The 27968-nt window shown below is 53.0% G+C and overlaps 1 protein-coding gene, 2 long non-coding RNA genes and 1 pseudogene across 5 annotated transcripts in view; 2 read left to right on the top strand and 2 right to left on the bottom strand.

Annotated features, from left to right (window-relative positions):
- The window catches only part of TTBK1 (tau tubulin kinase 1), a 43218-nt gene extending 23598 nt beyond the window's left edge, over window positions 1–19620 (bottom strand). The window contains exons 1-13 of one of the 3 annotated variants that reach the window (XM_084968154.1): window positions 19363–19620; window positions 16210–16371; window positions 10874–11021; window positions 10556–10629; window positions 10212–10352; window positions 9356–9460; window positions 8880–8945; window positions 8370–8462; window positions 8166–8291; window positions 6714–6868; window positions 5283–5514; window positions 4866–5044; window positions 1291–1852 (exon numbers count right to left, since the gene is read on the bottom strand). In XM_084968154.1, coding sequence (XP_084824280.1) covers window positions 1291–1852; window positions 4866–5044; window positions 5283–5514; window positions 6714–6868; window positions 8166–8291; window positions 8370–8462; window positions 8880–8945; window positions 9356–9460; window positions 10212–10352; window positions 10556–10629; window positions 10874–11021; window positions 16210–16317 — 1989 coding nt within the window. In that variant the 5' untranslated portion in view covers window positions 16318–16371; window positions 19363–19620. The remainder of the gene's footprint in view (window positions 1–1290; window positions 1853–4865; window positions 5045–5282; window positions 5515–6713; window positions 6869–8165; window positions 8292–8369; window positions 8463–8879; window positions 8946–9355; window positions 9461–10211; window positions 10353–10555; window positions 10630–10873; window positions 11022–16209; window positions 16372–19362) is intronic. The other 2 variants (XM_001929304.6, XM_084968153.1) reach the window with 2 other exon arrangements.
- The window catches only part of LOC146401553 (uncharacterized), an 838561-nt gene that overhangs the window by 494067 nt on the left and 316526 nt on the right, over window positions 1–27968 (bottom strand). The window lies entirely within an intron of this gene.
- LOC146401556 (small ribosomal subunit protein uS8 pseudogene) lies at window positions 11893–12415 on the top strand (annotated as a pseudogene).
- Window positions 15736–27183, top strand: LOC146401555 (uncharacterized). Its single transcript, XR_014810205.1, has 4 exons — window positions 15736–16120; window positions 24405–24528; window positions 26549–26659; window positions 26967–27183. It is a non-coding gene; the product is annotated as an uncharacterized LOC146401555 (long non-coding RNA).

Below are 27968 nucleotides of genomic sequence, written 5' to 3'. Positions count from 1 at the left end.
GACCCTCACCCCAGCATTCACGATGCAGCCACTGTCTGGCCCCTCCCTGTCCTCCCAGCCCTCTCCCTCAGTCCTCCCACGTGAGAAGGTGCCACTGAAGTCTGACCAGGTCTTCCCAGGGCCCCCTATGTGCCAAGTTTAGGGTCCCTCCTGCCCCAGCTCCTTTTCTCCCCATCAGTGTCCAAGCATCTTGGTGCTCAGGGCTCCCCATCCACATTGAGCCTACCCTGACCACAGGACACCTCCTGACCCTCCCTGCTGCCCTCACCCCCTTGCAGCAGCTCTCCCTCTGAATTCTGGGAGCTTCTCTCCAGGTGTTCTGGCTGCTTTATGGCTCTATGGCGCTTTCTCAAGGATTTCCTCTCAGTCACCCCTCTCCCCCAGCTGTGACTGTGTCCCAGCCCTGCCTTCACCCTTGTCTCTCCCCTCCCCACAACATCCTCTTGAGGGACATCAGCTACTGCTGTGGACTACAAGACCCCAAATCCATATTCCGGGCCGAGGCCACCACAGTGGACATTCCACAGGCACCATGAGGTCATTGCATCCAAATCTGAGTTGATGCTCCTTCAAAACCACTCAGTGACAGCACCCCCATGCACCCAGAACGCCGGGCATCAGCCAAGACCCATCAGCCCTGTCACAGCCCCCTCAGTCCCTCTCCCCAACCTTTCTTGGCTCCATCCACCTTGCCCCGCATCCAAAGGCCCTCACCCTGATCCAAGCCACCAGGGCGCACTCCTGCTGGTGCCTGCTGCGGCCTTCCTGCTGATAGCTTTGTGGCCCCTTCAATCCATTTTCTACAGAGCAGCCAAAGAGATCATTCAAAAGTACCAATTTAATAAGGTTGCACCCCTGTTTAAAAGCCTGGGGTGGCTCCCAAGCCTTCAGAATCCAGCCGCAACCCCTCAGCTCAGCCCCAAGGCCCTCTGGACGGGCCCCAGGACCCACCTCACAGCCTGATTTGCTGCAACTTTCAAGCAGTGCTGTGCTTTCTGATTGCCACCTCCGGGCCTTTGCACACCCTGTCCATTTGGCCTAGGAGGTCTTTCTCCAGCTTTGTCACCTGGCTGACACTGCCCAGAATGCAAGACTCAAAACTCAGAACCGGGAGGGTAGATGCCTGCCCCTGCAAGCCTGGTTTCCGACCCTTAAACCTGTCTCCCTTTCATCACAGCTGCAACAGTCAGATGCTAGTCAGCAGCCCCCAGGGAGCACAAGGGAGCACTCCTGGCTACATGCCAGGACTGGGCATTGGGGGTGGGGAGTGGGGTGCAAGCCCAGCCTTACCTGTCTCTGCGGGCCCGTGGGATCCGACTCTCTCCGTCGAGGGCGGGGTCCGGAGTGCAGGGGTGAGTGGGATGGGCTGCCAGGCGTGGGGGGCTGAGATGTCTCTGACCGGCCATCGGCCTGGCTCATCTGGGGTGGGGGCTGGGCCGGTGTCGGCCGCAGGTCCTCCTCGGCCAGCGTGTGCATGCCACGTCCCCGGGGCCGGACCACGGGCTCTGGCCCTGGCCGCCGCCGCTGCTCCTCGCCCTCCTCGGGCAGCGGCCGCAGCTCCTCAGGCTCCTCGTCCGTGGTGCCCGATGTGCTGGGCTCGGCCCCCGGGGGGAAGTCCTTCAGCTCTGTCTCCTTGTCAATGATGACCCACTCCTTGCTGTCGAAGTCCTCCTCCTCGGCCAGCGGCACCGAGCGGAAGGCGTTGCTCAGGGCCTCCTGCTCCACAGAGGCTGATACGTCCATGCGGCCGCTGGCCTGCCGGTCGGCGTGGCCGGTGTCCACTGACAGCATCTGGGCAGGTTGCGAGGAGCAGGCCTGGCGTGAGGGTGAGCCGGGCAGATCCATCCGTGACCTGCAAAGCCACTGCATGTGATGCCCAGCCTCTCTGGATCCCCGGGGACCCCAAGGAGGTGGCAGGATGAAGCCCGACACCTGGGACACCCCCCCTCCCCTGACCACTGCACTTCTCCCACCCTGAGCGAGGCCCAGCCACCTCCTGGACTGCCACTCTCCACCCTCACTCCCTGCCGAGATTGCATTCGTTCATTCATTCAACATGCATTTTTGAATGCTTCCTGTGTTCCAGGAATCTAAACATGCAGAAAGTAAACTCTGGTTCCTGTGCCCAAGGAACACTATCCTGCCAACCACCCCCCGAGGAACCTAGATCTTCCTAAGGGAAACTTGACATTGCCAGGTCAGGGCTCCCACCCCGCTGCACCCAGGGCAAACACACCCACCTGGACCTCGAGCTTGCAAAGGGTTTCCCAGCCTCTTTTAGCAGCAGCCTTAAGGTCTACCTGGCTAGTTTCACCCCACCTCCACCCCCACCCCAACAAACTCCAGTGGGTCCCAGCTCGGGACAAGGTCCACATGCCTTAGTTTGGCATTCAAGGCCCCTGGCAACCAGCCAAAGGCCAAGTATCCCCCTTCTGCTAGGCAGACCCCCAGCTCCTCTGCTAAGATGTCACCTCCTGCAGGGAGCCTCTCCTGCATCAGTGGGTTCATTTGCCCTCCCAGTGCTCCCTGTGTCCCCTCTCATCACAGAACAGAGCGCATGTATGTTTACGATTCTGCTGCCCCAGGAGGCGGTGAGCTTTGCCTGGCAGGGGCTGGGTCCCCTCTGATGTTTTGCCTCTGGGACACTGATCCTACCTGGGGACATCTCTTTCACTGCTATCTTAACCTGTGCGATGACTCTCACGTCACTTTCAGAGGTTCTCAACTGGAGGGTACCAGCCCCAAGGTGAGGGTGTTTCTGGCTGTAGGATGCTGCATATAAAGAACTGTCCTCTCTCAAATGCCAGGGTGCCCCCTGAGAAGCACGGAGGCCTCACGCACACTCAGGCTGTTGGCAAGGGCTGATTTCCAGCCTTCCTCCAGCCTGAGCCTGTGAGGGGGCGGGTGCAGATCAAAGCCTCCTGTGGGCCTTTCTCAACAGACTCCCACCCCCGCCTATGCGGGACCTGCCAACTCCAATCTACACAGCATTTTTATCGATTTGTTCAAAAGGCTTAAAATAAACCCCCCGAGGGGGGCCGCCTCGGTCTTACATTCATTCTTCCATATAAGGAGCTGACGTCACTTCCTTTCCCAAGAGCCCGGTTTGTTTTGATGGGCATGAAGGAGAGAGGGGGCTGGAGGAAGAGAGGGGCTGAGGACTGGGGGCGGAGTGGGAATTGAGGAAAGCAGGGATGTGGACACCCCAATCTCATCGGCTTCTGAAGTGCTTCAGACACCCCCCCAAAAAACCCTTCTGCTGCCCCTGAGATCCTGAACCTTCCCTTCCAGAAAGTCTCTCCTTGGCCTTCTCCTCTTCCCACCGTCCCTGAAACCAGATTCACTCTGAGCCAAACCAGCGCGCTCTTCAGGACTGTCTCTGTTCAGGGCATTTCCCACCTCGCTTTTCCACTCATATCCCTTCCAAACCACCCTTCCTCACCCCTCCCTGTCTCCCGAACCCTCTGGGGCTGAAATGGATGAAAAATGTAGGCTTCCCTCCCAGGTAGTTCAACCTGTGAGAGTGCGAGTGTGTGAGAGTATGTGTGACTGTGAGAGCGTGCATGCATGTGAGCGTGTGTGAATTCAAGTGTGAATGTGAGCATGAGAGTGTGACTGTGTGAGATTATAAATGTGCGGCCGTGAGTGTATGATGTGTGTGAGAGCATGTGTGAGTGTGTGACTGTATGAGAATGTGTGAATGCATATGTGAGTGTGAGAGTGTGACTGTGTGAGACTGTGTGTGAGGTGAGTGTAAGAATGTGTGTGAGAGTATGTGGATGTGAGTGTGGGAGAATGAGAATGTGGGGGTGTGAGAGTGTGACTCTGTTAGATTGTAAGTGTGGGAATGTGAGTATAGGAATGTGAGTGGGAGTATGTGTGAGAATGTGAGTGTGTGGGTGTCAGAGTGTGACTGTGTGAGATTATGAGTGAGAGTGTGTGTGGATGTGAGCGTGTGGGGTGGATGTGAGCGCTGCTCCCACAGGATAGGGCCTGTGTCCCTTTGTCCTGGGGTCAGCACAGGGATGGGTACACAGCTGCCCTGTCTCGGGCATCTCCATACCCCTGGGGGCCCTGTGCCCATCCCGGGTGTGCACTGCAGCTGGGGCAGAAGCCACAGGGGGGCTGTGGCTGAGGTGGGCCTGAGGAGGTGTGGGTGTGGAAAGAACTCCCTGCAGCTGGCCCCCTGGAAGAGACCCCTTCCTTGGTGCAGAGAAGGCCCCAGCCCTACTGGGGGGAAAAGCCACACCCACGGCCAAGGGAGGGTGGAGTCATCTCTCCCACCTGAGGTTATCCCACTTACCAGCTCTCAGATGAGGATCTGGCCCTGGTCCCTGGTGGCCATTGGCCACCCAAGGTCCACCAGCCACCCTCTCATTCGCATCCTCAGGGCTTGCCTTGGCTCTGGGCTCTCCCATACTCCCTGCCCCCAGCTAGGTCCCTCCCTGACATTCGCTCCCCTGAATCCTAACCCTCTAAACTTGGTCCAGCCTCTCCTCAAGCCCTCCGTGATCCCTTCTCCCAGGCCCCTCTCCTAAAGCTGAAGGGAGCCTCACCAGCTGCTGGAGGCGGGCATCCATAATTCGTCCCTAGAGAAAGAGGTTCTGGAAGCACGCCCACCTACCAGCTCAGGCCGCATCACCTCCTGGGCCTGGTTGGCCAAGCCTATCCCTCGGGAGCTGGGCCCTCGGCTTCCCTAACCCTGCTCCAGGGCCTGACACTCACTCTAACAGAGTCTGATCTCAGGCCCAGGTATAATCCTCCTAACACTTCCAAGGTCCCCCCATCTTTGCCTTGAATCTGACATTTCCTCCAGACCAGCCGGGACCAGGGGCCCTTGACCACCCTCCTGGCCCCGGACACACCTCCTCTCGTGCAGTTCCACCCGCCCATCCGCCGTGGACAGCCTCTCCGACTCTGGGCTGTTGACCCTCCGGTAGCGCAGAGAACGAACGGGGGTTGTCGGTGAGTCTGGGGGGGCACGCACTGGGGAGCTGGGGACCCCCACGCCTCGGCTCTGCTCCTCCTCCACCACACAGGGCGTCTGCAGGAGAGGGAGGTCCATGAACTTGGGCCGACAGGGTGGCTGTGGGTCAGGTGGTCTCCTCGGGGTGAAGGAGAGAGGGAGGTCAGAGCACCAGGATGCCGGTGATCCCGCGATGGGGCTTGGCCAGGGAGGCAGGGCGAGCAGGCGGAAGGCTGGGGAGAGGGCGCTGGGGAGGGATGAGTGGGAGGGGCCCACGGGTGGGGAAGGCCACGTCCCCCTCCCTGGCTGCAGTTACTTTGCCGATGTTGATCCGGAGTTTGTTCCGGTTGACATCCGTCTCCTCCCAGACTTCAGCCTCTGGACCCCCGGTGTGGGGGGCAAGGTGGGGGCTGGGCATCAGCCCCTCAGGGGGCCGCCCAGGCAGGATGGGGGGTGCGTTCTCCTGGTCACTCAGGTGCTCGCCCTGCAGCACGTCCTCCGTGTTCTCCCGGAGCAGGTCGCCAGGCACTGGTGTCACGTTGACCACCCTGTGGAGGCCAGGAGGGGGCCATGGGCAAAGTTGGCAGAGGTGCCTTATCCTCTAGCACAGGCTCTGGAGAACCACACAGCACCCAGGGGAGTGGGTACAGTGAGGCCAGGCAGGGTAGGGGCACCTGCAGTTCTGTCTCCATTCCAGGCTCGCAAAGCCTCTGGAACCAGACCCCTCTCAGGCGGGCAGAGGGCTGAGAGACAGGCCCCTCCTGGCTCTGTTTATGTAGGCGATCCCACTGCTTTCCAGCCCTGCCAGCTCCCCACTGCAGTTTGCCAGCCAACTTCCTTGAGACCAGGAAAATAGGTCTAAAGAAAGAAACAGGGAGTTCCCATCGTGGCTCAGTGGTTAACGAATCCAACTAGGAACCATGAGGTTGTGGGTTCGATCCCTGGCCTTGCTCAGTGGGTTAAGGATCTAGCGTTGCTGTGAGCTGTGGTGTAGGTCCCAGACGTGGCTCGGATCCTGCATTGCTGTGGCTGTGGTGTAGGCCAGCAGCTGCAGTTCCGATTCAACCCCTAGCCTGGGAACCTCCATATGCCATGGGAACAGCCCTAGAAAAGGCAAAAAGACAAGAAAAAAAAAGAAAGAAAGAAAGAAAGAATCAGTTAGGAGTTCCTCGAGCAATGTCTTTACAGACCCGGGCCCCACAATGCGCTGACAAGTTGAGTCTCCTTCCCAGTGCATCCCCTGGCTCATTCCCAGGGCTGGGTGGGGAGCCCTCCTCACTCTGGCCCCTCCCTGGTCTTCATGCTTGTCACGTGGGTCTGAAATCGCTGACCCTTGGGTTACAGATGTCCCGGACTTCACCGAGAGTGCTTTCAGGGCAGGGCTGCAAGGTTCTCTTTCCAGCCCCCACAGGGCCTGGGACCAGGGCTCAAGACCTGTTCACTGAATGGTGACGTGCAACCACTGAGATATGGACAAACTGTGGGGTTCAGGGAATCTCACTCAGGGCGCCCCCCTCCCTAGTAAGGTCAAGAACTCCAAATAAGGATAGCCATCCCATCCCCAGGTTGAAGGCAGAGGTGTGGCAGAACTTCCTGGGATTCAAGAACCCCATTGTTGAGCACCACGCACAGGGGAGACCGCCGGATGTGTCCAGGTAGGAAGAGGAGGCGAGGCCTGGCTTCTCAGGTGACACCTCCGGGCCGGGTTGTCTGTCCCCACCCGGCCATCACCCCTCCTGAGACTCACCCAAACATGGCTGCCGTCTGCCGGGTGTTCTGCTGGGGCGGGGTGGAGGTGCTCGTGGACAGGAGGGCATCTGTGCCCGCCTTTTCCCAGTCGAAGGCCTCGTTCTCGGCGATGCCCCGCTCCTTCATGCTGTTCTCAAACACTGACATGATCAACTGCAGGGGCGGGGGTGGCGGGAGGACAGAGAGGTGACCCGGGGGGCTAGCCAGGAGGAGGGCAGAGGCAGTTGATGGGAGAGCAGGGAGAAAAGAGGGGCTGTCTAGGACAGGATGGGCCAAGAGGGGGCGTTGGAAGAAGGGCACATTGATTTTCAATGAAAACATGCACACAATATGCAAATAAGCATGCAAATTATCATCTTGATTTAAGCCCCACTGGCTGGACACAAGCCCTGGGAGATCTGTCCCCTGACTATCCCCAGCCTCTGCCGTCTCCACATTCTACGAAGCTTCAGCAGCAGTTTCCCAAACCCACCGCCAGGGGTCATGCTTCTGCACAAGCTGCTTCCTGGGCCTGCAGTGCCTTTCCCACGGTCCTCTCCTCTCTGAAGCCTGCCCTGATTACCTGGCCCACACGGTTCCTGGCTTGGGCACAGAGCAGCGGTTTGAATTGTTCACATGCCTATCTGCCATCAGTGCATTTCTAGAAGCTAGCACAGGGCCCAGCACAGAGTGTGCTCACAGTTGTGCAGTCTGGGGGACCCCCGTGAGGCTGAGTTCGGACTGGGGGCATGGCCTCCTACTATCCCAGTAAGGCGTCTCTGCCAGCAACTGGGTCTCTGGGATTAGGAAGTGGCACCCTGCATACTTTTCCACTTCTGACTTAGGTCTCTCCAGAGGGGGCTCTCTGCCAGCAGGGCCCCTTCACTGCGGGCCCACTGTGTGCCTGACACTATTTGGCATCCTTGTGGTGTGCAGCCGTGCCTGGCACATAGTGGATCCTGGGCAGAACAGCGCTGATGTTTCCCCCATTTCCTGATCAGGGTCAGCAGGTCCCGTAGGGGTGTAGTGACAGCACCTTGGAAAGAGCACTGGTCTTGGAATCAGGTGTTCCTAAGCCCCGCCCTGCTCCTAACTGGGCTATCGGGCCTCAGTCTTCTTATCTATGAAATGGGGACGGTCATCCCTCTTGGCCTCCTGCAGAGTTTCCGTGAAAAGTCCTTGGCTTCATTGTTAAATGCTCAAATAATAACATAAGGGAGACAAAATATCACCAAAGGCTTGTTCTGAAGCTTAAATGAGTTGATGCAGGAAAAGCTCTGAGAGCAGGGTGCACTCTTGATAAATCTTCGCCGTGACTACTGTTTACAGGAGCACTAAAAGTTCCATGCAGTTGGAAGCCCAGGGAGGTGCTCAGGGCCAAGCCGGCAGGGAGGCCAGGCCTTGGCAAAATGGGTGATGCTGGAGTCGGTCACGCATAGAGAGGTGTCAGGGTGCAGGAGCAGACTCCCACCTGGTAATCGGGCTTGGTGAAGTAGTCAAGGCTGGCGATGTGGTCCAGGAAGAGGTGGAACTCAGAGGGCATGTGCTTCAGCAGCATCCGATGCTCATACTTCTCCTTGATCATCCCTACCTGCTCCTGGAGGCAAGAGGGCACGTGGAGATGGAGCCCCAGCTGCCCCATGCCCCCTCCCAGACCCAGCTATACCAGCCTCACCTTGTCCTTGATCTTCCTCCAAGGCAGCTGACCTACTGCAAACTCCACCAACATGTAGAAGAGGGACCACAGGTCATCATGGCGGCCCATCTCCTGGAGTGGGGGTGGGGAGGGGTTACCCACAGCTCTCAGGTCCTTCCCTGGGAGTGGGGGACTGACCCTTCACTGAGGGACACCAGTCAGGATGCCTAGGGGCAGAGCTGGGGTCTCCGTGAAGCCATGGCACCATTCCTGACCCACCAGCACACAGAGAATCCCACAGTCAAAAGTCCTGGGGTGTCTTCTCATCCCACGGAGGTTTGTGGAGGGGACAGAGAGGAGGGGATCCCCCCAACAAGGAAGAAGGTGACATCCAAGGGGAGATGCCAGCAGATCCCTCTTCCAGTCAGGGTCTCTGAAAGGGCAGCTTCCAGCCCCTGCCCTGTACTCCTCTTCCCACCTCACAGCTGCCTGCCCCTGGCCTGTGCCCTTCCTGTCCCCACAACCCTTTGTCCCAGCCCTGCCACTCACCCGGTTCTTGTGGGCATTGACCGAGGCATAGCGAACAGTCCCCCGAAACCCGGCCACATTCCGAGGCTGGAGAGGGGAGAACACCACCAGGAAGGTCACTTGCTGTCCCCGACCTTGGCCACATCTCAACCCTGCTTACCAAGCCTAACTGACTGCTTTAACCCTGACCACCTCCCCGCCCAGCATCACCGCATCAGCCTGGTCAGGAGCAGCCTGACCCACCAACGCTCAGGCCCTAAACCTGCTCCTGCCCCTGCATCTATCCTTGACCAGAGTGGGCAACAGACCACAGGGCATGGGTGTGGCATCCACCAGGAGCCCAGGCCAAGGGGGAGAGAGGACGGGCCATGCATGGACCTGGCACTGGGTGACACTGAGCACAAGGCCAGGCCTGTCTAGGCAGTTGCAAGAAGAACCAGAGAAGGGTCTCCAGCTCAGGACGGAGACTCAGGAGTCCCGAGAGCGACGGTACTCACTGGCCGAACGTCCCCCGTGGTGTTGGTGTACTGCCGGGCCAGCCCAAAATCCAACATGTAGCACTTTCTGTAGGTGGAGGGCAGTCTACCCATGGCAAAGTTTGACTGGGGAAGACAGTAGCTGTGAGCCGGGGGGTTCCAAGCCCACCCAGCCCACCTCAGGGGCACCAAGAACCAGCTCTGTGAGGGACTGTGAGAGGAGAACAACCACACATACAGCAGGTCAGAGCTTCATCTGAGGAGCAGATGTGAGGGGAGGAGGAATCCGAGGGCAAAGTGGGGCTTCCTGAGATCACACAGCAAGGTCCACCCAGCGTGGAATCCCTGGGACCCAGCAGGGCTCTGTGGCTTAGTGTACCTGCCCTGCTTTGAGGCAGCAGGAGACCAGCATTGGCCTTGCTGTGTGACCTTGGGCCATTCAACCAACCTTTCTGGGCCTCAGTTTTGACCCCCTTTAAATTGGATGTTTTTTCAGCACCAAGATCCAAGATATCACAAAATGAGCTAGTTGGCATCTCTTACCAGAGACTCACTAAGCCCCTAGTCCCCCTCTCAATCCATCCATCCTTCCCCACCCCTTCACCTTTCCAGGTTCAAGGACCATTCAGGTCAAGGGTAGAAAAAAACAAAAAGCAGAGAACAAAGGAGAGGACTGGGCATGGCCAAGGGCGGGCAGGGGTGTGTGTGTTCCTGAGAGGCGGGGGAGAGGAGGAGATGGGGCTTGGAATGGAGGGCAGGAGAAGGGGACAAATAGAAGAGGCTGTCCCCACCCTAGCCACTGCCCTGGAGAAGCAACCGGTGGACCCAAGGAAGGAGAGGAAGTGGGGTGGGCTTTGGAGGAGGGGGCAGCCCTTACTGGCTTGATGTCCCTGTGCAGGAAGCCCACGGAGTGGATGGCCTCGATGGACTCCAGGATCTGCTTGCCCAGCCGCAGCGTGGTGCTCAGTGTGAAGGTGCCTCTGGGCTGGCTGCGGCGCAGGTCGGCCAGGTTCCGACCCTGGGGCGGGGGCGGGGGTGGGGACGGGCCCAACTCAGCTGCCGTCCCGACCTCCACCATTGTGACACTCAGACCAGCCTTGCTCCCCAACAAGCCCTGTGCCCCCTCCCCACTCTTCTGGGGCCACAGTCTCCACCCGACCTGGGAGTCACCGCCCAAGCTCTTCAGGGAGAGAGGAGGGAGGCTGGGCCCTGGGGACTCACCTGGAGCTGCATCACGACGTAGTTAAACTTCTCGTTCCGACCACAGCCGATGAACCTGCACACGTGGTCTTTCCCTGAGGACCACAGATGGGTTTCACAGCTCCTGCTCCTTCCTCCTCACCTCCAGCGCTAAGGTAGGCTCTGGTGCCCCCCTGACTTTGGGGGCCCCCCCGCCCTGGCCCCGGGACCACTCCTCACTCCTCCCCCTACCCTTAGGCCCCTCATTGCTCTCAAATCTAGTCCCATATCCCCTCATCCATCAGGTCTCAGGCCCTGGTTCCAGCACCTCTTCCCTCCCATCCTGCCCTGGGCCTGCACCTTGCAGCTTTTTGAGCACAGCCACCTCCATCTTGAGGACCTGCTTGGGCTGCTGGGCCGACTCCACCTTGAGGGCCACGTTCTCCCTGGTCAGCAGGTCCATGGCCTCGTAGATTTCACCAAAGCCCCCGCCTCCGATCTTTTTGAGCTACAGAAACAGGTGAGGGGGGAATCGGGGACACAGGGATCAAGCTGAGCAGCCCCCCCCACTACTGGGTCGCATCATTCATTGATGGAGGCAGGGGCTCTCCTTGAAGGGGAGGACCCCATGGCTCCCTTCCTCGCTCCACCCGCCAGTGCTCCCACCTCCTCCCTTAGTGCTGGAGCTCAGCCCATGGGTGTACAACCACACACACACACACACGTGTGTGTGCACGCACATGTGAGGATAAACATCAGAGTGGGCAGCGGAAAAGGGTGTGAGACCCGAGACTCCACAGAGACATGGAGACAAGCTGATGCAGGATTCTGAGGAGGTAATGGGCCATCATGAGCCTTTTAAGGACCATAAATATCATGCTTCCCCCATCCCCCAGCTAGATAGAGCAGCCACTATCCAGAAGGAAAACAAATTTCCAGAATGTCTCCACTTCAGGTAGCTCCCTCAGGGAGGCCAGCCCATCCTGGGGTTGGCGATCTCCTGGAAGATGTCACCGGGGGCAGAGAGCATTTAGAGGGGAGCATCTGGGGAAGGGGACTCAGCAAAGTGTGCTCATTGCCCAGGCCCCCTGGTGAAGCTCACGTCACTCCCAAGGCCCCAGATCAGATGCCCCAGACCAGGGGGTGCCTCCTCTCTGGGAGAGCATGGTGGGGCGGTCGGAGGTTTGGAAAGAATGTATCTGTCCCCAGGGAGCTCGGCAGTGGGGCTCTGACTCTCTGGGTCCTCCTCCTCCAGCACCCTGGGGCAGGTAGTGAGAAAAGGCAGAGAACTGTGATGGAGGGAGAGTCTGCTGGGCAGACGAGCAAAGCTGAGCTCTGGGGTGGGATTAAAAGTCATTTCAAGTCAGGGGCCTGGGGTCATGGAGAGTGAGGGTGGTGCAGGGAATGGGGTGAAGGTGCTGAGTTCTAAATTAGGACTCATTTGGTTTAAGAAAGAGGTCCACCTTTTCTGCCAATGTTCTGCCATTCTTCCATGCTGCCATAATGGTGCTCAGGAAGATCCTTGACTGATGCTCTCAAGAGCCTCAACAATGCCAAAAAGAGAGGCAAACACCAGGTCCTTATTAGGCTGTGCTCCAGAGTCATCATCGGTTTCTAACTGTGATGCTGAAGCATGGTTCCACTGACAAATTCAAAATCATCAGTGCTCACAAAGCTGGGAAGATTTTTTGCGAACCTCACGGGCAGGCTAAACAAGTGTGGAGTGATCAGCCCCAGATGTGATGTGCAACTCAAAGATCTTGAAAAATGGCAGAATAACCTGCTCCCGTCCCATCAGTGTGGTTTCACTGTACTGACAACCTCAGCTGGCGTCATGAACCGTGAGGAAGCAAGATGAAAACACACAGGAGGGAAAATCCTAGGTTCTTTTTCTAGGGATGTAATACGTCCCTAGGGCGAAGAAAATGCCTCAATGGGGAAAAAAAAATAGAAGATGGACAGTTCAATTCTCACCTCCCCAGGGAGCCTGCCCCTCCTGGGTGGCCTGCCCTCTTCCAGAGCTTTCTTCCTTGTGTCCTATTGGCTCATGAGGCACCAGCCGCAGCTGGGCTTGCTCATGATTGAGATGGAGGCTGCTCTGATCAGCCAGTCTGTAATCTCCTAACTCTGAGCTGCCTGCCTCTCCGAGCCCTCCCCTTAACATTTATTCAACCCAATAAATGTTTAATGGTGGTTGAAACATGGGAATGGAGGGAGAAGTGAGGCAGGCAGAGCTGAGGACAGGGCGTTCCCAGTAGGCTCCAGTTGAAACCACTCTAGAAAGAGAAAGGAGGAAGGAAGGGAAGGTTTAGAAGACAGGTGGAAGGCTGTGGGGTTCTCATGCCCAGGAAAGAGGAGAGAGGAAGAACAGTGAGAAAGCAGGGTCCCTCTCTACCTGAGATGAAAGTTAAGGTCAGACTTCTAGAAGAATTTCAGAGCAGGAGGGGACAGATGTAGACTCAAGGGAAGCCATGGACTGCCTTCCTCTGGGGAACTTTAAACTCAGGGGAGATTCTAGTATCTTCTAGATTCCTTTGCAGTTGACGTTGTAGGAATGAGGGGAGGATACAACCCCCCACACCTTGGGTTCTGTGATCCACACTCGAAGACATCATCTCAGCTCATCCCCAGAGGCTCCCAACCACACAGGTGAGGAAGGTCACAGGAGTTGTCATTTTGCACAAAAGGAAACTAAGGCACAGAGAGTTAAAAGTACCCTGCCCCCAGTCACGCTGCCAGTAAGTGGCAAAGCCAGATTTCCTCTGAATCCAGGTAATCTGATGCAGAATCCACACTCCTAACTGCAATGTTACACGAACCGTTGACACACGGAGATTCAAAGTATACGTGCTGAGATTCAAACCCAGACCTGCCAGGCTCCAAAATCCTCGCTGGAGATAGTAAGGAGAGCTTAGAGCAGCCAAGACATATCTGATACCTACTCCCCAACTTCCCAGGGGGCCAAAGGGTAGTTCTCTACCACCTTCACCTCCAAACAGGGCCTATCTCTCCCTCCTTAGCTCCCTCCTCCATTCCCCCCCCCATTACAGAACATAGGGGGGCCTGTGAAGGCAAAGTGTGTAAGGCCCACGAAGTCACACATCAGCCTTACCCACAGCCCAGGAACAAGAATGTTCTCTCAACCGCCCTGCATCAGACCCTTGTCCTCCCCTCCTAAATTTTTTCATGACATTCTCCCCCACCAAAGGACCTGGAGAAAGAGGACACAACAGGACCAGCATTCATTTAGAAAAAAGGAAACCTAGTTTATTGGCCCAGCTCTGGGTGACCTGGGGTAAGTTCCCACTTTTCCCCTTCTGCAAAATGAGAGTTAGACTAGAATAGGTCACAATTCTCCTTTGGTTCTATGATCTTGATTCTTTTTTTTTTTTCTTTTTTCTTTATTTTATTTTATTTTATTTATTTATTTTTTTTGGCCATGCCTGCAGCATGCAGAAATTCCAGGGCCAGAGATCAAAGCTGAGCCACGGCAGTTGCTATGTCAGTTCCTTAACCCACTGAGCCACCAGGGAACTCCGTCTATGATCCTGATTCTTGGGTGGGCTAATTCTTAGCAAGTGGCGTAACTCAGTGACTGTTGCCCCTGCAGTCAGACAGACCTGGTTCTACCAACTAGTCATGGGAATTTGGCAAGTTAACTAAGCTCTACGCTTCAGTTTCCACCCCTGTGAAACGAGGCTAACAGGAGTATCTACTCCATAGGTTGCTGAGATAATACATGTAAGTCATTTTGCACAGTACCTGACAATAGTAAGTGCTCAAAAAATGCTAAATTTGATATTCTGATGCTGAGAGGCACCCCTCAAGAAGAAAAAAATGCTCTTATTTTAAAATGCCTGGAGTTCCCGTCGTGGCGCAGTGGTTAACGAATCCGACTAGGAACCATGAGGTTGCGGGTTCGGCCCCTGCCCTTGCTCAGTGGGTTGGGGATCCGGCGTTGCCGTGAGCTGTGGTGTAGGTTGCAGACGCAGCTTGGATCCCATGTTGCTGTGGCTCTGGCGTAGGTTGGTGGCTACAGCTCCAATTAGACCCCTAGCCTGGGAACTTCCATATGCTGCGGGAGCGGCCCAAAGAAATAGCAAAAAGACAAATAAAATAAAATAAAATGAAATGCCCCATTTAGTACCACGGACCCTCATTTCCTCCTCACACAGCCCATCAGGACAGCTTGTTCTTGGTTCCTGAGTGGTGCCTCACTCCCCATCTATCCCTCATGGGGACTGGCTGAGGGGAAATATCTGGTACCCCACCCTCTCTAATTCTCGAGGGACCAGGGAGGGAAGGAAGGGAAAGAGAGGGGTCACACTGGCCACGACTGAGGGCTTGTCTCCTGCCCTCCCCTAACCCCTGACACTTCTCCCCCCACTCATCTCCCACACCCTCCCTCAAAAAGCACTGGAAAGTTCCAACCCAAAGTCAGTATGTGTGTGAACACTCTCTTTTTCCCATCTCTTCATTGCAAAAGTCCTGCTGCCTCTAATCTGCCAGAGACTAAGTCCTGAGTGGAACCTCAAGCGGGATGGGGGACAGGGTCTTAGAGAAACACTCCTCACTTTGCCAGATCCTCATTCCTTTGCGTATTTCCCTGGGTCCTCCTCTCTCAATTTCCATCCTTTTCCACTCCCTCTCAGGAAATCCCTTTCTGGGATATACAGCCCCTTCCCTCAGTAATCTGGCTCCTCCAGCAACAACCCCCCCCCCGCCCCCCGCCACGCGCCTTCCCCAGTCCCAGAGACATCTCTGACAACACTGTTATCTTTGCCCTCTCCCTGGGCCACTAGGCGACCTACCCACTGGGTGGTTATTGCCATGGAGACCTGGCCGCAGCCAAGCCTCACTCTCTTCTCAATCTCGGCCCCCTCCCCTGTTGGTGAGCTGAGCCCCGCTCCCACCCTATGCAGACCCACAGCTCACAGCCGATCACTTCATCCTGCTCCCATGAGAAGACATCATAGCGCTCTCAAGCATCAGAAAGAAAGGAAGGGGGACGGTGGGATCGGGACTGATTTACAGTTCCACTCAGAATACGCTACACTGCCTTTGCGTCCATCCTTAAGTGTTGCCCTCCCTTCCGAAGCCCAAAGCCCTGAGGAGGCTCGGACTACAACTCCCAGCAGGCAGAGCAGCCTGAAGTCCCGGGCTGGAGAAGCAAGGCACGCTGGGAGATGGAGTCTCGGAGTGTTGCACCTGCCGCAGGAAGCAGTGAGGGGAGGAGGGTGTATGGAGAAGGTGGAGTGCGAGTGCGGTAGGAGCCGCCTGCAGGGCCTCTTTCCCCGAACCCAAGCTTTTCTGTCCTCTGCGGAAGAGGAGGGGCTCGCTCACTGCCCTTCTCCAAGGTCCAGCAGAGAAAGAGCCCCCTCCCCCACTCTCGCCCTCCTCCCCCCACTGAGCTCTGCAGCTCCTGCTCTGACATCCAACCAGGAGTTGTTCCAGTCTGGACCCGACCAACGTGACCTAGCGGGGAAAGGAGTGAAAGACGGCGGGACTGGAGAGAGGGACCGGCAGAAAGCGATTGTCCACAAGTGGAGGCAAAATAATGACCTGCAAGTCGTAGGCAAATGAGCTCAGGGACACCTCCTTCTTACGGTAGGGACACAGAGGGCACCTGATTTAACAGGTCTCTCCTCCCATCCTCCCCCCGCCCTTTCCCCCGCCCGGCCAGGTCACTCACTCACCACCTTCCAGCGATCCTTGACCACGTAGTTGGCCGGCAGGATGTCGGCCTGCTCCCCTCCCCCACTCATGTTGGTTTCGTCCTTAAGAGCGGCCGCTAGGCACTGCATCCGCCAGCCGGAGGGAGGGGTGTCCGCAGGGCCTGCTCTGGGGGGGCCATCTACCTGGGGGAGTGGGAAGGGGCTGTGAGGGGACGGGCTAGGACCCAGGACCCCCTAGCAGATATGGAGGAGGGGAACACAGGTTCTCCTGGCAGGCATCATTTCCTGGCCCACTGGGTAGATGCTCCAGGGGTCACTGGGGGAAGAACTGTGTAAAAACCCGGTGGAGGTCAGAGGAGAAGAAGAAATACCATCCATGGGAAGGTAGGTACAAACTACAAATTGGAGATGTGAAAACCAGCAATGGGACACATATGTGATGGAAAAAGGGAGTGGAAAATGATGTGTGAGCAGGCTGTGAGGAAAGCGTTTCCCAAAGAAACCCATGCTAACTAATGTGGGGAGGACTTGCTCACCCAGGTGCTCACCAGATGGAAATCTGCGCTTGGGCCAGGGAGACCTGAGCCAAGAAGGACCAGCCTGAGGGACTCTATCCTCTGCTCACACATTCACACCATCCCATGCCGCACGGTGCCCAGAGAACTGTGCCTCTGAGGCTCAGTGAAAGAGAAGAACTGCTGACCAAGGGGTGACCCAAGGGAGAGACAGACCAGAGTGGCAGGGACTTCTAATCAACCATGGGAGATATAAGCATCAGAAAATTAGGAGCTGCCCTTTGAGGATGGTGCTGAGTGAGGAGGCTGAAACCATTCTCAGTGCTGAGCCCAAACCACTGGCACGGTTTTGGGGTGAGAAGCAAGGATGTGAGTGATGGGGTGAACATAAGGTGATGGACTCAAGATGTGGGCTTTAGAGGCACAGCAGCCCTGTGACCACTCAGAGGAAATGAGGCAGGCTGAATTGGGGGGGGGCAGGCAGCAGGAAAATGGAATGAGAAGGTAGGAGGAGTGATAGGGAGCAGCGGGTCTGGGTGGATAAGGAGTAAGAGAGCCTCTGCCCACACCTTTCTGTGTCTGCTTAGGAACCGACTGGAAGGAACACAGCCTTTGTCGCATACTGATTGGTAGAAGTTGGATATCAGGGAGCGTGTCCCAAGAATGAAGGCTGGGAATGCCAGCCAGCCTTACCCAGGGAAATATCAGTGGGCACAAGTGTGTCTGTGTGTGTATCCCTCTCTGTGAATGCGTATACATCTTTGTGTGTCTTCCTGTGTGTGTCTGTGCCTGTGTGTGCTTGTGTGTGTCTGTACATCTGGGGCTGCAGGGGCTTCTGTGTTCTTGTGTCTATCAGTGTGTGATGTGCTTGCGTGTGGGCAGGGGCCGGAAGAGACAGCTTTTTGAGATCTCTGCCAACCCAGTCTAGGAATGGAACCAGGATCTTTTCCTCTCTCCTTTCTCCCTACACTTTTGATAAGCACGGGGCTCACAGCGACCCTGGGGCTCACAATCACAGTTGTAAGGAAGTTACTCGGGCTGGGTATGGTGGGGGAGGTGGAGAGGAAGAAAGTGCCTAAGACACCTATGGATGGGGTGGGAACGACACGGGCCTGTCTTTCCTTGGGATGGACTAGTTGATGACATGGGCTCCTGGGTCTGGCCATCCCGGAACAGGGGCAGTGTGGGGTAGTGAAGGCATGAAAACGATCTTCAACAGGTCGCGGTGTGCCATGAGGGACAGGTGGAGAAGGGATCTTCCGGGAGAGGGATACTCTCACTCTTCCTGTCAAATGACTCAGCTGACTTTCCCCACCCCATCCACACAACTTCAGAGGATCAGAACTGTGGGGATAGCAAATAGGTCTCCACTTTCCTTCTGCCAAATGACATTCGGGGCATCATCAGGAACTCAGAGAGCAGTGGGGGCAATGGCAGGATGAAGGGAGAGGTAGGGATGGGGGATTCTGGAATAAAAGTGGAGGAGACAGGTTGAAGACAAGATTGAAGAAGCAATTGAACCAGTAAACGGGGGAGGGGAGCCGTAAGGAGTTAAAGAGGGTGACCTCGGGTGGGCCTTCCAGCCCTGGGATGGAGGATTCTATAGATTGATGAGGAAGATGTGAATCCTGCTCCCACTCTATAGACGGGCAAGCGTGGAAGGAACAGGCGAAGTGGGAAAAGGGGGAGTAGAGGCAGGAAGATGAATGAGGATTCCCTGCCTCTCCCTGCCCAGCATCCTTCCCACTCTCTGCCTCAGAGGACTGCAGCCAGCCCAGGCTAGGGCTGATGACACGAACACGAGGAACCTGGCTGCTCCCTGATTGCCCCCTCAAGACTCTTTGGTGTGTAGTTATTGAGGGCTTGGGGAGGAGGTTTAAGGAATATCTGTCGGCAAGTGTGTATGTTTAAGAGTGGGGGGCCCCTTATGTGTGTGTGCGTGTGGGTTGCGGGGGCATAGCCAAGTGGCTGGGAGCTCATCCTAGCACGTGCATATAGGTGTTGAGGTGCACCTATGCAAGGTGTGAGCCAGGTGTGTGAGGGAATCTGGGAGCACAGTTAAAAAGAGGTGAAAGAGATGAGCGAGGAGTAATGGGATCAGGTTAAGAGGTGTGGAAGGGGGCAGAGGGGAGTGCAGGGGACAAGGGGTGACAGGATCAGAGGAGGGGGTTGCATAAGATGGAACAGGTGAGGGGCTCATCATGACAGGTGATGAGGGGACAGGACCATGAGAAGGATTTCTGGGCACAGTTGAAGGGCTGAGGAAGTAGGTAAGGAGGCTGGTGGGAGGAATGCAGGCACCGAGGACAAGAGAGGTTATGGAGACAGCTGGGAACGGCTGTCAGGAATGACAGGAGAGTGAAACCCTGGGGATGGGGACAGAGGTGAGAAGGGAGGAGCAAAACCCCTGGAGGACAGGCTGAAGAGGGTGGGTCTGTGTGCTGGGGGCAGGGCGCCGTTCCAGGCCTCGGGATGCGGCCCAGGCTGTGTAGGCCAGCGTCCCAGCTGGGGTGGAGACTGAGACGGCACAGGGAGGGGGAGCTGGAGAAGGCTGCGCTGGGAGGTGAGCCAGGCCGGAGGCCCAATGGGTCCACAGAAGGAGCCCCCTCCCCGACCCCCACCCGGCCCGCCGGCCCGGCCCCGCCCCGCCTCGCCTCACCTGCTCTGTGCCCGCTGCGGCTGCGGCTGCGGCGGCGGAGGCAGCGGCTCGGGGCGGCGCATCCCCCGGGGCCGGGGCGGGGCGGGGGCGAGGGCGGCTCAGTGCGGCGGCGCTGGGCGTCCCGCTCTCTCCGGCGGCGGCGGCGGTGGCGGCGGCCTCCCGACCGGGACCATCCCGGCCCGGTCCGGCCCGGCCCCGATCCTCCTCGAGCGACAGCGGCGGCAGCGGCAGAGCGGGGAGCTGCCCACAATGCACTGCGCCGCCAGCATCAGCACCAGCCCTGACATCACCGCCTCACCGCCCCGGCTCTTACATCACTGCCCTTGCTCTGACATCACAGTCTACTCTGCTCCTTTCTCCACTCCTGCAGTTCTAGGACCCTCTCTCTGATGGACCTGCTTCCATTCTTAGATTCTCCTAATTGGTCTTGGCCATTCATTTGACTCCATCTCCCAGCAGGGTCCCATCACTCCTTACCTATCTGTTCCCACAAACCTCACCTGTCTCCATCGAACTTTATTTTCTCCACTCCCAGCATATCCCTGTCACTCCTCACCTGTTCCCATCAGCCTCAGCTAATTCTCACAGCATCCTCCACATGGCGATATTACTTTCCTCTAAATTCATTTCCCCTCACCTGTACCCATCCCCCTATAAGCCCCTCCCCCATTTCTTCTAACACCATCACTTATCTATAACATTCACCTTGCCGCATATATGCCTTACTTCCTGGCTCAAACTGGCTCGCTCTTTCTTTGGTCTTTTTTCCCATCTGTTGACAAAGTCTCATTTCTCTTACAAATAAGATGAACACTCTTTACTGTGACACGATGCATTTTTTCCGATATGGGCCCAGAGGGGTAATTACTACCCTTCTGACAGATTAGGTTACTCAACATTCCCTGAACATACCTTGCGCTTTGTCTCTCCCAGCTCCGTTCCTTCCATTCTTCTTGTCTTCAGCAAATGCACACTGAGTACCTTCCCAACAACAACAATAATAATAGCAGTAATGATAGAGTTCCCTTGTGGCACAAAAGGTTAAGGATCTGGCATTGGATCTGGCATTGTCATTGCAGCAGCTCTGGTCACTTCTGTGGCAAGGATTTGATCCCTAGCCCAGGAATTTCCACATGCAGCAGGCATAGCCAAAAAAATTTGCTTAAAAAGAGTAGAGGATCTGAACAGAAGTTTTTCCAAATAGGACATATAAATAGCCAACAAGTATGTGAAAAAGCGCTCAACATCACTAATCATCAGGGAAATGCAAATCAAAACCACAATGAGGAGTTCCCACTGTGGTTCATCGGAAACGAAGCTGGCTAGTAACCATGAGGACGCAGTTTCTATCCCTGGTCTCACTCAGTGGGTTAAAGATCCGGCGTTGCCCTGAGCTGTGGTGTAGGTCACAGACTCCGCTCGGATCTGGTGTTGCTGTGGCTCTGGCGTAGGCCGGCCGCTACAGCTCTGATTCGACCCCTAGCCTGGGAAACTCCATATGCCTTTTTTTAAAGACAAAACAACAACAACAAAAACAAGCGAACACAATGAGATGCCAGTTCACACTTGTCAGGATGAGTATTATCAAAAAGACAGGAAATGGCAAGTGTTGGTGAGGTTGTGGAGAAAAGGGAAAACTTGTGCCCTGTTGGTGGGAATGTAAACAGGTGCAACCACTATGGAAAGCGGTTTGGAAGTTCCTCAAAAAATCAAACGTGGAACTACCATGTGATCCAAAAATTCCACATTTGGGTTTTTAATCTGAGGAGATAAAATCTCAAAAAGATATCTCTACACACCCGTGTTCATTGTAGCATTATTTGCAGTAGTCAAGACTTGAAAATAATCTAAGTGTTCCTCGATGGATGAATGAATAAAGAAAATGTGACATATATATATCATATTTATATGTATCACACATATGTGATATATATATAATGGAATATTATTCAGCCATAAAAAAGGAAATTCAGACAGTCACAACAAAATGGATGGATCTTGAGAGCATTACACTAAGTGAAATAAGTCAGACAGAAAAAGACAAATACCATATCATATAATTTATATGTGGACTCTAAAAAAAAAAGTCCTCATAGATACAGAGAACAGATTGTTGGTTGCAGGAAGTGGGGAGTTGGGATGGATGAAATGGGTTCAGATAGTCAAAAGTTACATATTTCTATTTTTAAATGATTTTTATTTTTTCCATTATAGTTGGTTTACACTGTTCTGTCAATTTTCTTCTGAACAGCAAAGTGATCCAGTCTCACACACACACACACACACACACACACACACACACACTTGCTTTTTCACACATTATCCTCCATCGTGTTCCATTACAAGTGACTAGATATAGTTCCTTGTGCTATATAGCAGGATCTCATTGCTTATCCATTCCAAAGCAATAGTTTGCATCTATTAACCCCAGATTCCCAGTCCACCCCTCTCCACCGCCCTCCCCCCTTGGCAACCCCAAGTCTGTCCTCTAAGTCCAGGTGTTTCTTTGCTGTGGAAAGTTTATTTGTGCTGTATATTAGATTCCAGATATAAGTGATATCATGTGGTGCTTGTCTTTCTCTTTCTGACTTACTTCACTTTGTATGAGAGTCTCTAGTTCCATCCATGTTGCCGCAAATGGCATTATTTTCTTCTTTTTTATGGCTGAGTAGTATTCCATTGTGTATATATACTACATCTTCTTAATCCATTCATCTGTTGATTTAGGCTGGTTGTTTCCATGTCTTGGCTATTGTGAATAGTGCTGCAATGAGCATATGGGTGCATGTATCTTTTTCAAGGAGAGTTTTGTCTGGGTATATGCCCAAAAGTGGGATTTTTGGGTAATATGGTAGTTCTATACTTAGTTTTCTGAGGTACCTCCATACTGTTTTCCATAGTGTGTGTACCAATTTACATTTCCACCAACAGTATAGGAAGGTACCCTTTTCTCCACACCCTCTCCAGCATTTATTACTTGTTGACTTGTTAATGATGGCCATTCTGACAGGTATGAGATGGTACCTCATAGTAGTTTTGATTTGCATTTCTCTAATAATTAGTGATGTTGAGAATTTTTTTCATGTGCCTGTTAGCCATCTGTATATCTTCTTTGGAGAAATGTCTATTCAGGTCTTTTGCCGATTTTTCAATTGGGTTGTTGGTTTTTTTGCTGTTGAGTTGTATAAATTGTTTGTATATTTTAGAGATTAAGCCCTTGTCGGTTGCATCATTTGAAACTATTTTCTCCCATTCTGTAGGTTATCTTTCGGGTTTTTTTTTAAACCCCAAAAGCTGTGCAAAAGCTTGTCAATTTGATTAGGTCCCATTGGTTTATTTTTGCTTTTATTTCTGTTGCCTTGAGAGACTGACCTAAGAAAAAACATTTGTACGGTTGATATCAGAGAATGTTTTGCCTATGTTCTCTCCTAGGAGTTTGATGGTGTCTAGTCTTACATTTAAGTCTTTAAGCCATTTTGAGTTGATTTTCGTGCATAGTGTGATGGTGTGTTCCCCCAGTGTCTTGATTTACATGCGGCTGTCCAGTTTTCCCAGCATCACTTGCTGAAAAGACTGTCTTTTTCTCATTTTATATTCTTGCCTCCTTTGTTGAAGATTTTTTTTTTTTTTTTTGTCTTTTTGCTATTTCTTGGGCTGCTCCCACGGCATATGGAGGTTCCCAGGCTAGGGGTTGAATCGGAGCTGTAGCCACTGGCCTATGCCAAAGCCACAGCAACGTGGGATCCAAGCCGCGTCTGCAACCTACACCACAGCTCACGGCAATGCCGGATCGTTAACCCACTGAGCGAGGGCAGGGACCGAACCCGCAACCTCATGGTTCCTAGTCGGATTCGTTAACCACTGCGCCACGACGGGAACTCCGAAGATTAATTGACCGTAGGTGTCTTAGTTACATATTTCTATTAACAAGGTAATTAAGTCCTGGGGATGGTGACTATAGTTTACAATACTCTATTGTATATTTGAAAGATGCTAAGTAGCTCTTAAGAGTTCTTGGCACACACCCCAAAACTGTGACTATGTCTGGTCATGGATGTTAACTATTGTGGAGATCATTTCAAAATACACACATGTATCATATCATTTTATTTTAACTTTGAAACTAATAAAATGTATGTAAGTTTTAAAAATTTGACATAAGAGAATGCATGACAAAGGAAAAAAAGAAGCAAGGGGAAGGCATAGTAACTTTATAGCAGGAAAGAGGATAATAGGAATGCTTCCAAACATGTAAGTAATCATAATAAATATAAATGGATGAAATTCATTGAATAATAGAGGATTGGCTTTTTAAAAATGCACGTATAAGCTGCTTACTAAGAACACAGTTGGAATACAGAAAGGTTGAAACAAAAACCATAAAAATATGAGCCCAAAAGAATTTATTAGGGAAAAAAGTGGGTCATTACATTAAGGACAAAAAGTATACCACCAAGAACATAGAACAACTCTGAACTTGCACTCATCTACTAGTCTCAGAATACAAAGTAAAAATAGTTAAAATTATAAGTAAAAAATTAAAAATCTACTGTCAAAGGGCAATCTTAACAAAATTACCTCAGTAATTGATAAATCAAATGGGAAAAAAATAGTAAGGATATTAGAAGATTTGAAAAATGAAACTATACATTAGAAAGCTAATGTATATGTGTGTACAGATTATTATATATAAATACTATCTACAACATTATATATATGTTTTTGATATTATCTGTTATACACAGATATCTATTATACATACATATCAATATTATATATACACATATCTATTATATACACAATAGGTAGCACATTATATATACTTGAAATATGTGTATAATAAATATATGTGGATCTGAAATAAATATAATAAAAATTTTGATGAAACTGGGTGGCAGATACAAAGATATTTGATATACTCTTCTCCATACTTTTCTCATACTTGCTATATTTTGTTAGAAATTTAAAAATTCATAGTTATAAGAAAACGCAAAATAGAGTACTAAGACCGAATTTTTTTTTTTTTTTTTTGGCCTCTACAGGTGCCTAACACAGAAAAGGACTAGAACTCCAGATATTTCCCACTTTCAAAAAATTGGCCTCCTAAAGGATGTCACCAGCAACTGGAATGGGGAGGAAACGAGACTAAGAAAGTACCCGAGTCAGGTGAGTATCGTGTCTGTTAGGGCAGAGATGCTCAGCCCCGTTTCCTCCACACCGTATCTGAGGTATCTGAGAAAGGAAAGTCACCTGTGAAAACCAACCAACCAAACAAAATACAGGGGAGGGTGAATCTGGTCCCGACACTCTTTCTTGCCTGGAGGGGATGTCTGACCTGGGTGCCGAGGGCAGTGCGAGGATAAACTGGAAGGTCCTCCACGTGCTGGATTTCTGCTTTCTCTGAATCTCTCCACCCTTCCCGCATCCCTAAATGACATTGATTGGACCTCTGTTCTTGACCTAACTCTGGCCCTGCCCAAGCCAACCAGAGGCTCAGTTCTCAGACTCTTCTTCACTCCTCTTTGTAGCTCCTTTCAGGCCCACTGAGTGTTTCATAAAAAACAAGCTTTAAAAAAAATGTATCCCCAGGAGTTCCCTGATGGCTCAGTGGGTTAAAGATCAGGCAGAGTTCCTGTTGGGGCTCAACAGTAATGAACCCAACAGGTATCTGTGAGGATGTGGGTTCAATCCATGGCCTCGTTCAGTGGGTTAAGGATCTAGCTTTGCTCTGAGCTGCGGTGTAGGTCACAGACAAGGCTCAGATCTGCTGTTGCTGTGGCTCTTGCCGAGGTCGGCAGCTGTAGCTCCAATTCACCCCTAGCCTGGGAACTTCTATATGCAGTGGGTGCAGCCCTAAAGAGCAAAAAATTAATTAATTAAAAAAAAAGATCTGGCATTGTCACTGCTGTGGCTTGGGTCACTGCTATAGCAAGGGTTCAATCCCTGGCCCCAGAAATTCCATATGGTGATTGGGTCACTTTGCTGTACAACAGAACTTGAAGAAACATTGCAAATCAACTATACTTTAAGAAAAAAAAAAAAAAAGAGAAATTTCCCCATGTTGCAGGCAAGGCCAAAAAAAAAAAAAAAAAAAAAATCCCCAAAGCAATAGATTAAAAGAGGCTTAAAAGGCATGTAAAAAATGAGTAAGGGAGTTCCCATCGTGGCTCAGTGGTTAACGAATCTGACTAGGAACCATGGAGTTGCAGGTTCGATCCCTGGCCTCGCTCAGTGGGTTAAGGATCCAGCGTTGCCGTGAGCTGTGGCATAGGTCACAGATGCGGCTCGGATCTGATGTTGCTGTGACTGTCGTGTAGGCCAGCAGCTGTAGCTCCAATTTGACCCCTAGCCTGGGAATCTCCATATGCCACAGGTGTGGCCCTAAAAAAAAAGCTTCATGAGAAATAATATACATATCAATAAAATTTGCCAGTTGTAAGGGTACAATTTAATAATAAGTTGTAAATTGTAGAGTTGCGCAATCATCACTACAGTTAGGTTCTAGAATATGTTCCTACCCTGAAAATTTTCCTTGGGGCTCTGTAATCAGTTTCTACTCCCCTCAGCCTTCCACTAGTCTGTTTTCTGTATCTCTAAATATGCCTTTTCTGGACATTTGATGTAAATGCAATCATACAATATGTAGTCTTCTGCTCTCTCTACTAGCATATAAATTTAATACACCAGGGAGTTCCCGTCGTGGCGCAGTGGTTAACAAATCCGACTAGGAAACATGAGGTTGCGGTTCGATCCCTGGCCTTGCTCTGTGGGATAAGGATCTGGTGTTTCCGTGAGCTGTGGTGAAAAGTCCCAGATGCAACTCGGATCCCGCGTTGCTGTGGCTGTGGCGTAGGCCGGTGGCCACAGCTCCAATTGAACCCCTAGCCTGGGAACCTCCATATGCCACGAGAGCGGCCCAAGAAATGGCAAAAAGACAAAAAAATAAATAAAAAATAAAAATACACCAGTCCACTTACTATCCTCGCACCACCCCCATCCCATCACTTGGTGCCCCGCCCAACTCAGGCCTCTCTGCCTTGAGCAGAGGATTTGAGCTGCCAGCCATGACTGGCTCTGCATCCACATCCAACTCAACTGTGGTCACAGAACCAAACACGGGCCCTTGTGTCCCATCTGGAGATAGACAAAATATGCTTTTTCCTCCTTCTCCTTCATCCTAACGCAGAAAGAAGGGGAAGCCCCGTTGGAAGTGTGGGCCCTAAGGACATGGAAGCTGGCTTTTTGTTTTTTAAGGTCTCAGAGTGAGAAACAAGATGCTCCATGTTTATCTGTGCAGGTGAGATCCTCACTGTGGCAAGAACCAGAGGAAGGTGTGATGGCGGGAGGGGGGGTTGCCCATCGAGGGAGCCTGGCACCTGAGGGGCCTCCTAAGGATGCACGTGTGACTGGGAGTGAGAAGGTGCCCGGGGCCCTGGTGCACAGCTGAGCACACACACGTTTGCCCCTTGGTCCCCGTCTTTGGAGCTGGGCCCATCAGAGGACAGAGATGGTCTAAGGCCTCCTTGCCTTCTCTGTGTGTCTTTGCATTTTTAAAAGTTGTTACTGTGTTTGCTCTGTCACCTCACAGTTTTGGTACTTCACAGTTAATCAGGAAGAATTCATGAGACACCACGGACGGAGGCTCCTCTGGAATATGGAACTGGGCTCTCAGGCTTCCTTTGCACTGCGTGCTCTCTTGTTCCACTTGAACGTCTGGTTCTAAATTTGTTTCATTTTCACCACAAAATGAGGGGGAATCATCGTGATGAGCAGCGAGCCATGGTGTGTCTCCCCCAAGACCTTGCTTGAGCAGATTAGAAGGTGCCTTCAAAAGCCGCTTCTCTCTGCACCCACTCATTCATTCAGGACATAGGTGATAAGTGTTTCCTACATGCCAGGCACAGTTCTGAAAGCTGAGGATACAGCAGTGAACAAACAGATGAAAATCCCTGCCCTCCTGGGGGCTTAGATTCTACCGAGTATAGAAAGACATAGAACAAAATTAATTTATTAAGCGTCCCCTCGTGCCCAGCGGCTTAAGGATCTGGCATTGTCACTGCAGCAGCGTGGGTACTTGCTGTGGCTTGGGTTGGATCCCTGGCCCGGGAACTTGTGCATTTCAGGAGCACAGCCAAAATAATAATAATAAACAATTTGGTACAGGGGAGGAGAAAGGACAAGGCAGAGGAGGGGGTGGGGTGGGGGACTGCCCTCTGGAAGAAGGGGGTCAGGGAAGATGACCTGAACAGCCTTGGAGGAGGTGAGCATGTGACCAGGGAGCTCTGAGGAACAAAAGGCTGCAGGGCACAGCAGAGGCAAAGGATCGGAGACAAGAGCACGACCAGCTTGCCTGAGGAACAGCCAGGAAGGCAGAGTGGCTGCAGAGAAGTCAGTGAGCTAATGGCCCTGGGACGAGAGAAGTGAGAGGGTCACCAGAGCCTGTGGGGCTGATGGGCCCCTGTGGGGGGTTGGGTGTGACCCCACGTGAGATGGGAGCCCTTGGAGAGTTTGGCTGAGGAGGGTCAAGGCCTAAGCAATGAGTGTTCCCAGGGTCACCCTGCAGGAGACCAGACTGTGTAGCAGGAAAGTGGGGAGCCTGTGAGGAC

Source organism: Sus scrofa, chromosome 7 (genome assembly GCF_054392235.1).
Source record: "Sus scrofa isolate SSC_HxYL_T2T_F1_AM1 chromosome 7, Sscrofa_HxYL_maternal_Yorkshire_Landrace_v2.0, whole genome shotgun sequence".
Lineage (NCBI taxonomy): Eukaryota > Metazoa > Chordata > Mammalia > Artiodactyla > Suidae > Sus > Sus scrofa.
This window is presented reverse-complemented; position numbering and strand designations above follow the sequence as displayed.